At 38.3% G+C, this 12,380-nt stretch overlaps 1 protein-coding gene and 2 pseudogenes across 1 annotated transcript; all 3 read left to right on the top strand.

The window, feature by feature from the left end:
* The first annotated feature begins 110 nt into the window (after positions 1–110).
* Positions 111–2,074, top strand: LOC110763301 (UDP-glycosyltransferase 73C12-like). The gene has a single exon (XM_021966060.2). The coding sequence runs from the start codon at positions 439–441 to the stop codon at positions 1,915–1,917; it is 1,479 nt and encodes a 492-aa protein (XP_021821752.1). The 5' UTR covers positions 111–438; the 3' UTR covers positions 1,918–2,074.
* Positions 2,075–2,835: 761 nt separating this feature from the next.
* Positions 2,836–4,629, top strand: LOC110763188 (UDP-glycosyltransferase 73C1 pseudogene; annotated as a pseudogene).
* Positions 4,630–5,319: 690 nt separating this feature from the next.
* Positions 5,320–7,145, top strand: LOC110763199 (UDP-glycosyltransferase 73C1 pseudogene; annotated as a pseudogene).
* The last annotated feature ends 5,235 nt before the right edge of the window (positions 7,146–12,380 follow it).

The raw sequence follows: 12,380 nt of genomic DNA, 5'->3' as shown, positions 1-12,380 counted from the left end.
GAATGTTGCAATGGCAGCTCTCCCTTTCTTCTGTATATATAGAATGTGTGTAATTTTTGTTTAAAGGTAAGAATAATGTTGCACACACTGAAGCTGCTGCCTCCGCATTCACAATTTTTATAATCCATGAAAGCCTGCAGCTTCCTCTGTTTACTTATGTCAACTTCTATTCTATAAATATCTGTAGGAAATGCAGCCAAGTGAAAAGTCCAGCACGAAAGGGAAAAGAGAGGAGATGCAAAGAGATTGAAAGTTATGTGGAAGTGGGAAAACAGTACACGGAATTCTGATCCATGAATTCTTCTTTCTTTGGATAACGAACAAATGCATATGTATGCTCTTACGTCACCAGAAAACTCACCATTGTCTGCTAGCAACAATCTTGTTATATCACCCAAGTAAGAGAGCCTACTTCATAGAGCAACAATTTTAGTTTCCATGGCTTCTCGTGATGAAGAGCGCCAGCTTCACTTTGTCTTGTTTCCTTTCATGGCCCAAGGCCACATGATCCCAATGATGGACTTTGCCAGGCTGTTGGCACAAAGAGGCATCACCATCACCATAGTCACCACCCCGCACAATGCCGCCCGTTTTCGAACGGTTGTTACTCGTGCCATACAATCTGGGCTCCAAATCCGGTTGGTCCAACTGAGATTTCCATCTGAAGAAGCAGGGTTGCCGGACGGGTGCGAGAACCTTGACATGCTACCTGCAATAGGTTCGGCAGATAAATTTTTTTTTGCAACTGCCCTGCTACAACAGCCGGCAGAGAAATTGTTTGAAGAGCTAACTCCCAAGCCAAATGCAATATTCTCTGACGTGTGTTTGCCATGGACAATCAGCATTGCTCAAAAGTTTCACATTCCAAGGATATCATTCAGTGGATTCTGTTGCTTTTGCCTCCTTTGCATGCACAGTTTACAAACATCCGAGGTTCTTGAGAATGTAACGTCCGAATCGGAGTACTTTGTTGTGCCTGACTTCCCTGATCGATTCGAAGTTACCAAAGCTCAGTTGCCAGGACTCCTGACTCTAAATATGACAGATTTTTATGACCAAGTTGAAGCAGCCGAGAAGGCAACATATGGGATAATCATGAATACTTTTGAAGAATTGGAGCCAGCATATATTGAAGCATACAAGAAGGCGGCTAAAGTCTGGTGTATAGGCCCGGCTTCGCTATGCAATAAAGATGACTTGGATAAGGCGCGTAGAGGTAACAAAGCCTCCATTGATGAACATCACTGCTTGAAGTGGCTTGACTCATGGGAACTAGGTTCTGTAGTTTATGCTTGCCTTGGAAGTTTATGCAATCTCATAACCGACCAGCTGATAGAGCTTGCATTGGGTTTAGAGGCATCTGAAAAACCATTCATTTGGGTTGTAAGGGGATGCAGTCAATCAGAGGAGTTGGAAAATTGGATTTCAGAAACTGGATTCGAGGAAAGAACGACAGCAAGGAGCCTTTTGATTCGAGGTTGGGCGCCGCAAACACTCATATTATCACACCCTGCAGTTGGGGGGTTCTTAACACATTGTGGTTGGAATTCTACGTTGGAAGGGATATGTGCAGGGCTGCCTTTAGTCACATGGCCACTGTTTGCAGACCAATTTCTCAATGAAAAACTAGTTGTACAAGTTCTTAAAATTGCTGTGAGTGTTGGGGTGGAATATCCAGTAAAGTGGGGAGAGGAAGAGAAGATCGGTGTATTGGTGAAAAAGGAAAATGTGAAGGAAGCCATAGAGAAAGTGATGGATGGAGAAGAAAGACAAGGGAGAATAGAGAGAGCCAGAGAGTTTGGAGAGATGGCAAAGAAAGCAGTAGCAGAAGGTGGATCTTCTCACCTTAACATTACACAGCTAATCCAAGATATCATGCAACAAGGAAGTAATTGCAGAGAGAATTTCGGAAAGTGAAAGATAAAAGATAGATTTCCAACTCCCTTGTTCTTTTTTACCAGACTGTAACATATTGAATATCCATCCTACAAGCTTAAACCAATTTGTACAGAATTCCTCTATTTACTTCTTTTACCTTCTATCTATGGTAATAGTGGGCGCTATATTAATGTTCCATATTTAGATGTGTGGGAGATGTAGGGTTGCGTGGTTCGATACAAGTCATGAATGGAAATTAGCATAACCTTATATCGGAAAAGTATCACAATAATCTAAGATAAAATTCCACACTTGTATGGATCCATTGGACCTCATTTCACCCAGGCCAAAAGACTTTCACCCTTAATCTTTTCTCTTCTCCCTGCACACTCACCGATGGTCACTCACAGAATGCTTACATCTCACAATCTGCTACTTCGCAATGAAGAATTTCTTTAGCCATAGTCAAAGTTTGCTGCAGCCTAACTTCACACTCCTTATCTTGTGGGCACAATCACCGCGATATTTTCAGCAGTTTCAACGTATCTTGCTAGTTTGGACTTAGTAGTGGCAGGGCGGCTCTGGGTTGGTGCAAGTGGTGACACTGAGCCCCTGATTTTTTAGGGCCCCAAAAAAAAAAAATTCTTTATATTATATATATTAATATTATAGAAATGATATATACTTTAGCGTGCTGCATATTATTACAAAAGTGTGTGTGACGGAGCTTGCTTTGTAGTGCATATCCGTTAATAGAAGGGCCTGTGTTTGAGTCTCATTGAAGTCATTCTACCTATTTTTATTATTATTTTTGCATTATAACAACAAATTTTAAATAATTACAAATAAAAAAACAGAAACACCTTAAAAAAGAGAAACATCAAACTAATTTAGTGGGCCCCTGCAGGTCTGTCTTAGTACACGAAAGAGAAAGGTCAGAGGTAAATTTGTCGACAAAGGTCTTTTCTTCACGAATCATTAGAATCTTCTTTGGATGAACTTAATAATGTATAGGTATGCGCTTACGTCACCAACAAATAACAATTGACTGGAACCATCAAACCTTTGAAGTATCCGTACTTAAATAAGAGACTCAGGTTAATTCATAGAACATTATTGTTTTTCATCCCTTCCTCTTAATTTCAATGGCTTCTCATCAAGACCACCAGCTTCACTTTGTATTCTTTCCTCTAATGGCTTCAGGCCACATGATCCCATTGATAGACATTGCTAGATTGTTTGCACAACAAGGCATCATTGTCACCATATTCACCACACCCCAAAATGCAGCCCGATTTCAAGCAGTTCTTACTCGAGACATAGAATCCGGACTCCAAATCCGCATAATCCAAGTGAAGTTTCCAGCCGAAGAAGCAGGATTGCCCGAAGGCTGCGAAAACTTCGACATGCTACCTTCACCAAACTTGGTCGTCAATCTCGTAGCTGCAACTACCTTGCTTCACAAGCCAGTAGAGAAATTTTTTGAAGAGCTAACTCCAAAGCCAAACTGCATAATCTCAGACAAGTGTTTTACATGGACAACCAGCATTGCCAGCAAGTATCACATTCCAAGGATATCTTTCGTTGGAAGAGGGTGCTTCTGTGATTTGTGCGTTCACAATTTGAGTGTATCCAACGTGCTTGAGAGTGTAACGTCTGATTCGGAGTACCTTGTTCTGCCCAACCTGCCTGATCGAATTGAGATGACGAAAGCTCAGCTTCCAGACGGGACACTGACAGCAAAACTGAGAGATTTTCGTGACAAAATGGAAGCAGCTGAGACCGAGACATATGGGATGATCATGAATACTTTTGAGGAATTGGAGCCAGCATATGTTCAAGCATACAAAAAGGTAACAAAGGATAAACTCTGGTGCATTGGCCCTGCTTCCCTATGCAATAAAGATGACTTGGACAAGGCACAAAGAGGTAACAAGGTGTCCATTGATGAGCTTCATAGCTTCAAGTGGCTTGACTCAAGGGCACCAGCTTCTGTAATTTATGTTTGCCTTGGAAGTATGTGTAACCTCAGCTCTGAACAGTTGATAGAGATTGGATTGGCGTTAGAAGGGTCGAATAAACCGTTCATTTGGGTTGTAAGGGGTTGCAATGAAACACAGGAATTGGAGAAGTGGATTGCAGAAAGTGGATTTGAGGAAAGGAACAAAGCAAGGAGCCTTGTGATTCGGGGTTGGGCTCCGCAGACGCTCATATTATCACACCCTGCAGTTGGTGGGTTCTTGACACATTGTGGCTGGAATTCCACATTGGAAGGGATTTGTGCTGGGTTGCCTTTGCTCACATGGCCAATGTTTGGGGACCAATTTCTGAATGAGAAACTTGTTGAACAGATTCTAAAGATTGCAGTGAGAGTTGGGGTGGAATTTCCAGTGAAGTGGGGAGAGGAGGAGAAGATTAGGGTGGTGGTAAGAAAGGAAAAGGTGAAGGAGGCCATAGAGAAATTGATGGATGGAGAAGAAAGCCAAGGGAGAAGAGAGAGAGCCAGAGAGTTAGGAGAGATGGCAAAGAGAGCAGTAGCAGAAGGTGGATCTTCTCACCTGAACATTAAACAGCTAATCCAAGAGATCAAAGAACTAACTGCATAAAAACAAACTAAGAAGAGTTTTTTTTTTTGAAGAAAAAACTAAGAAGAGAGTTTGAATGTTCTTTTCTCAAGCATACTTGCTTACTGCATGCATACAATTTGTAATGATTGTAATGCAGTTGTTTATTTTACTATTGTTGTTCTCATTACTGTCCTTAGGTTGATTTGGAATGTTATTACGTTGATTTAGATGTTTAAGATAAAAACTCCACACATGGATTGGATGGATCCATTGGACCTCAAATCACCCAGCCAAAAGAGACTTAAAGTCTACGGAGCCGTATGTGACCGTATCGATCCGTATGGTAAAGTCAACATCTCAGAAAAGTCTACAATACGCCACATGGCGTATCGGATATGCATTGATGCCGTATCGGTGCTGCATCGTATTGGAGCCGTATCTAATACGCGCATACCCCCAATTTTTGGCTTATCGGTGCAACAGACACCCCTAGTCTTTTCTGTCCTCCCTGCACAAACCAATGCAATGGTTACTCACAGAATGCTTACATCTCACAATCTGCTACTTCACAATGAAGAATTTCTTTAACCATAGTCAAAGTTGGCTGCTGCAAAACTTCTCACACCATATCTTGTGGGGCCAAGCACCATGATATTTTCGTATTCAACGTATCAATGCAACTTTGGGCTTAGTAGTGGGCCCCTGTGAGTTTGTCTTAGTACATGAAAGAGAAAGGTCATAGCTCATAGGTAACATAGTCCACAAACCTCTTTGCTACTCTTGAGTCATTAGAATCTTCTTTGGACAAACTTAATACATATAGGTATGCGCTTACGTCACCAACAACGAACAATTGACTGGTAGCATCAAAGCTTTGATGTATCAGTACTTAAATAAGAGACTTAAGCCTGCTTGATTCATTTCATAGAACATTATTGTTGTTCATCCCTTCCTCTTAGTTTCCATGGCTTCTCATCAAGACCACCAGCTTCACTTTGTGTTCTTTCCTCTAATGGCTTCAGGCCACATGATCCCATTGATAGACATTGCTAGATTGTTTGCACAACAAGGCATCATTGTCACCATATTCACCACACCCCACAATGCAGCCCGATTTCAAGCAGTTATTACTCGAGACATAGAATCCGGGCTCCAAATCCGCGTAATCCAAGTGAAATTTCCAGCCGAAGAAGCAGGATTGCCCGAAGGCTGCGAAAACTTCGACATGCTACCCTCACCAGACTTGGTCTTCAATTGCTTTGCTGCAACTGCCTTGCTTCACAAGCCAGTAGAGAAATTGTTTGAAGAGCTCACTCCAAAGCCAAATTGCATAATCTCAGATGTGAGTTTTCCATGGACATATGACATTGCTAGCAAGCATCACATTCCAAGGATATCTTTTGGTGGAACAAACTGCATCAGTTTCTTGTGCGTTCACAATTTGAGCATATCCAACGTGCTTGAGAGTGTAACGTCTAATTCAGAGTACCTTGTTCTGCCCGACCTGCCTGATCGAATTGAGATGACAAAAGCTCAGCTTCCAGGTGGGTCAGTGACACCAAGACTGAAAGATTTTTTTGACAAAATGGGAGCAGTAGAAAAGGAGACATATGGGATGATCGTGAATACTTTTGCGGAATTGGAGCCAGCATATGTTCAAGCATACAAAAAGGTAAAAAATGATAAACTCTGGTGCATTGGCCCTGCTTCCCTATGCAACAAAGATGACTTGGACAAGGCACAAAGGGGCAACAAAGTCTCCATTGATGAACTTCACTGCTTCAAATGGCTCGACTCATGGGCACCAGCTTCTGTACTTTATGCTTGCTTTGGAAGTATGTGTAACCTCAGCTCTGAACAGTGGATAGAGATTGGATTGGCGTTAGAGGCATCAAATAAACCGTTCATTTGGGTTGTCAGGGGCTGCAATGGAATTCAGGAATTGGAGAAATGGATTGCAGAAAGTGGATTTGAGGAAAGGAACAGAGCAAGGAGCCTCGTGATTCATGGTTGGGCTCCGCAGACGCTCATATTATCACACCCTGCAGTTGGTGGGTTTTTGACACATTGTGGCTGGAATTCCACATTGGAAGGGATTTGTGCTGGGGTGCCTTTGCTCACATGGCCACTGCATGGGGACCAATTTATAAATGAGAAACTTGTTGAACAGATTCTAAAGATTTCAGTGAGAGTTGGTGTGGAATTTTCAGTTTCGTGGGGAGAGGAGGAGAAGATTAGGGTGGTTTTGAGAAAGGAGAAGGTGAAGGAGGCCATAGAGAAATTGATGGATGGAGAAGAAAGCCAAGCGAGAAGAGAGAGAGCCAGAGAGTTAGCAGAGATGGCAAAGAGAGCAGTAGCAGAAGGTGGATCTTCTCACCTCAACATAAAACAGCTAATCCAAGAGATCAAAGAACTAACTGCATAAACACAAACTAATAAGAGTTTTTTTCTTTTCTTTTTTTAAGAAAAAACTAAGAAGAGTTTGAATTTTCTTTTCTCAAGCATACTGCTTACTGCATACATTCTGTTCTCTAATGATTGTAACGCAGTTGTTTATTTTACTATTGCTCTCATTACTGTCTTTAGTTTGATTTGGAATGTAATTAGGTTGATTTAGAGGAACCAAATATAGGTGTGTTTTCGGCCTATTATTTTTGTAAAAACAATAATTAAACAAAATAAGAAAATTGGTGTGTAAAGAGAAATCAAAATGACCACCCCAAATCGCGAACCTTGATTAACCGAACTGGCCTAAACTAATCTTATTGGTTCGGTTTACGATTCGACCAAATTATTATCGACATGGTCGGTTTGATTCACAATTTAGGCTCTAGACCAAACCAAACTGAACGGTGTCCTGCCTACCTTCGCATGTTATCCAAGGGCTGCTGCAAAAAAGAATCTGACAGAGCAACCTACTGGTAGGTGCTCAGTGAGATCCCAACAAAATATCTTCTATGTTCCATATTTAGCAATGGGAGATGCTTCACGTAACTCCAGAAATTCTTGGATAACAAAGGCAAGGGAGAAGAGAGAGAGAGCCAGAGAGTTTGGAGAGATGGCAAAGAAAGCAGGTGGATCTTCTGACCTTAACATTACACAGCTAATCCAAGATATCATGCAACAAGGAAGTAATTTTAAAATTGCCATTTTGTTGCAAACGTTCTTTTTTTTAAAAAAAAAAAACCGGACTGTAACATATTGGATATCCATCCTAAAAGCTCTAACCAATTTGTACAGAATTCCACTATTTCCTTCTTTTAGTCTTTTCTTTCCTCTGTGCAGACAGCGATAGTTACTCACAGAATGCATTGTTGGAATTATTGGTTTATTGATGCTACTTTTCCTGCAAACATTATATGAAATAATTATTAGAAAATTGTAATTTACATTGATAGAGTAGATTAAATAAAATCAATGAAAATTACAGCAAAATACTTATCTTTTGGGATGTAGAAGTTGGTTTTCATTGATACTTGAGTAGAATAATAGTTTTAGGTTGAGGCGTGTAGTCACTGTCCTTAAGAGTAGATTTCGCCCCTCGGAGACAATGTCTCGGTGTAGCAAGGTTGTATGGCGCTCTACACTCCAGGATACAACAACCTATGACCCTCATAAGCGTACACTCACAATATTTGGGTCAGATGAACACTTGAATCTTTCCCTTGATAAAAGAAAACAAATTGGAACACAAACTCAAGAACGCAGAGAAGAAAATAATGAAGAAATATGTCAATCTGATTTCTCTTCTCCTCTTTAACACATAGCTCGAATGGTTTATTATATTGGAGATTACCAACTCCAAGTGAACGTTGGGTTTTTAACTAAGCAATTAAACCACATAAAACATTTGCACGTTAAGAACAAAATTTGATCCCAACTAAGCAATTAACTCACGCAATAAAGATTGGAATCAAAACCTTCACCAACTATTGTAAACCAAATACATTTAACTTATTTAAATGATAAAATAAATTGATATAAAAAGTAACGGTAATAACTCAATTAAAACCAAAGAGGAGATATCAAAACCGACAACGCTAACAATTAATATAAAAGTATCATGTCATAGATTTTATAAATATAGAAAATAATAGCAGTTTTAAAGAAGTAATCAAACCACTCAAAAATCTGGAAATATAAGTTCAACATAAAATAAGTAATAAAATAATTTTGTATTTTGAAATACTTACAAAAATTCCAACAATCCCCCACATATTTCAAAATACAAAAGGTCTCAAGGGAAAGTGAAAATTCAATGCATCAGAACTGGTGTCTTTTGGACTATGAACCAGCCTTATGGTGAGTTAGCCGTATCTCACAGAAATTTGGTGAAAATAAAATTTTCTATGAACCAAGATTTCTTTGTGTGAAACAGAGGACTGACCACCCACATTAAATTCTCTGATTCAAGTTTGTTCAAGCGGGTTGGCGCGAATAGGCCATGCGCCCACCTGGATATTCATGAGTGCTCTAGAGAGCATGTCTAAACTCTCATAGGAAGCGGCCCCACTTCCACACTCATATAGGTGAATCCATCAAGTGTGCACTGCAATCAAGCACACCACCCATAAGGGCTATGGTATTCATTAAGAACATAAGTTCAACCTCAACGTTGCAGTATTGCACTATCTACACCATAGGGAGGGACTCTCAAGAATATAAATTAATAGTGCACGCCCAATCACCCAGTGACTTGTTCTTACCCATATGAACCTACTTCCTGGGATCTCCATTCACATAGGTTGGGTTACCATCACTGTTGACTGTTGATATAGACATAAGTCCCATCCCCCTCGATGTTTTCCATTTTCTTTGTCACTATGGTTTTGTCAAAGAATTGGCCAAAATAAACTTTGACATCTCACAATTTAGGGATATAACCCTGATCTCAAAAAGTTGCAACACAACATAATATCAAATGAACATATTCATAGCTCTGGCTCTCAAAACTAGATTCTCACAATAGACACTTGAAAGTTTGTCTCTTCCATCATGGGATATAGCCAAGAGGTTTTAAGCTGCTTGGCCTCAAATTCATCATGTATGTCTATTAGAAATATTTTATAGGACATTGACCACAAATGGTTAGTTGATTTCATCTCAATATAAATAGAGATTACATATGTATCGGTATACATTAAAGTATAACGAAAATCCATCATATATTAAATCTTATGATCAAGAGTACCTCTCAATGCTTTGGTACTCATATATGAGTCTCGATGGTCCATAAAGCTTTGAGTGCACCTGCAGAACCTCTCAAATGTTTTGGTACACAAACATGAGTCTGCAACAGTCTATGAAACCTGCTGAAGCTATGAACAACAGAATAATGCTTAATTTATTAAATAAATTTAATAAATACTGGGTATTTCACGATACTCTTACTCCCTTTTTGTGCACTCCAAATGGCTAAATCATAATTGCATATCCAAGTTGTCACTATCTTCTCGATTCTCAATAGGAACCTCTTTAAGACAGTAAGAAATCTCCATCAAAATTTTATACCAAGACCATCACAACTCGAACTCAATTTTATCATGTCAAAATGAAGATAAAATGAATTAGTCCTGATAATGATACATCAACATATATATTCCTTTATAAATGAATTGTGATCATATAAGCAAACTTCACACATATATCAACATGTTTGCCATTAGTACTCATTTACTAATTATTGACAGTTATATCAAGGTTATGAAAATCAAGAACCCCCACATTTCTAAATATTTCAATGTAGAACGCATTTCTTCTATGTTTCTAACATAGGCCACCAAGAAATAATTTTCTAAAGTAAAAGGATTGCAAAACAACAACCCCCACAAGTTAATGAAATTCTCAAACCCCCACAAATTAGGGAAAGTCTCAAAATATATTGAGACAGTTGGCCTCAAAATATGCCCATTCAGTCATCTTAATAAACATTATAAATATGATAGTGAAACCACTGAATGACTCACATAAATAAAAATTACATCATTCACGTACCTGATAGGTCAATAAGCCTCAAAGGATTTAAGGCTAAAATCCTTACACCAAAACTCAAAATTAAATGCCACTTACAGTGATATAAATTTATCATTTTATTTGAGTCTTTCCAATGTACACTTCATGGCAATTGACTCAATGTGACTCCTGTCAAGACTTCGCTATAGTTTTCTCTCTATCAAAACAAGTCCACTACCAAACATTAGTGTTTAATGGGTCGAAATGCATTGATCAAAAGGCATTTAGTAAAACCCATTAATTTATTGTAAAACCAAAGTAAATAATATGAACAATTGAAGAGATCTCAACGTCATATTCCAATGACATGAAATAAATATGCTTTAAAACAAATATGGTGAGATACAAATTGACAATAAGCAGTAACATATATTATTAAAGCCTTAAATTCTATATGCAAATTAAAGTAATGTACTGCTGGAAACTAAATTCATAAATCAGTAATGTATATGCGATTTTATCACTAGATGCGTCAACAAAATAATACTATGCATGAGACAAGCTTCCCTGAAAACCCAGTTCTCAAACCAAACACATGAAAGCACTTATCTAGCAATGCCAATATTATTCTTGTGACACCCCTCTGAAAGGTTCTATTGGTTAAAGTCTGAGACTCTTAAGCCTCCACTACAATTTTATAAAACTCAGTACGTTCTCAGATGGAATTCTAGTCATATAAATAAATTGAGTAGCATCCGAAACTCTACTCTTAAGATTGTTGGAATTATTGGTTTATTGATGCTACTTTTCCTGCAAACATTATATGAAATAATTATTAGAAAATTGTAATTTACATTGATAGAGTAGATTAAATAAAATCAATGAAAATTACAGCAAAATACTTATCTTTTGGGATGTAGAAGTTGGTCTTCATTGATACTTGAGTAGAATAATAGTTTTAGGTTGAGGCGTGTAGTCACTGTCCTTAAGAGTAGATTTCGCCCCTCGGAGACAATGTCTCGGTGTAGCAAGGTTGTATGGCGCTCTACACTCCAGGATACAACAACCTATGACCCTCATAAGCGTACACTCACAATATTTGGGTCAGATGAACACTTGAATCTTTCCCTTGATAAAAGAAAACAAATTGGAACACAAACTCAAGAACGCAGAGAAGAAAATAATGAAGAAATATGTCAATCTGATTTCTCTTCTCCTCTTTAACACATAGCTCGAATGGTTTATTATATTGGAGATTACCAACTCCAAGTGAACGTTGGGTTTTTAACTAAGCAATTAAACCACATAAAACACTTGCACGTTAAGAACAAAATTTGATCCCAACTAAGCAATTAACTCACGCAATAAAGATTGGAATCAAAACCTTCACCAACTATTGTAAACCAAATACATTTAACTTATTTAAATGATAAAATAAATTGATATGGAGATATCAAAACCGACAACGCTAACAATTAATATAAAAGTATCATGTCATAGATTTTATAAATATAGAAAATAATAACAGTTTTAAAGAAGTAATCAAACCACTCAAAAATCTGGAAATATAAGTTCAACATAAAATAAGTAATAAAATAATTTTGTATTTTGAAATACTTACAAAAATTCCAACAATGCTTACATCTCACAATCTGTTACTTCACAAGGAAGACGTTTCTTAAGCCATGGTCAAAGTTTGCTGCTGCGAAACTTCTCACACCTATCTTGTGGGCCCAATCACCATGACATTTTCATCAATTCAATGTATCAATGCTAGTTTGGAGGACTTAGTAGTGGGCCCCCGCAGGTCTGTCTTAGCACATGAAAGAGAAAGGTCAGAGGTAACATTGTCCACAAAGCTCTTTTATGTTAAAATTAATACACACTTGTGTTTTGAATAATATAGAAAAATTCAGAATAATGGAGATGAGCAAACTGACTTAGTAGAGTGTTGAATTTAAAATATGATGATATCAAAGTATG

This window comes from Prunus avium, chromosome 7 (genome assembly GCF_965620075.1).
Source record: "Prunus avium chromosome 7, drPruAviu1.hap1.1, whole genome shotgun sequence".
NCBI classification, from domain to species: domain Eukaryota; kingdom Viridiplantae; phylum Streptophyta; class Magnoliopsida; order Rosales; family Rosaceae; genus Prunus; species Prunus avium.
The sequence above is the reverse complement of the archived record's forward strand: the minus strand, read 5'-3'. Positions and strand labels throughout refer to the sequence as shown.

Coding starts and splice junctions, on each gene's coding strand:
- LOC110763301 (XM_021966060.2), top strand. CDS start 439: ATGGCTTCTCGTGATGAAGAGCGCCAGCTTCACTTTGTCTTGTTTCCT.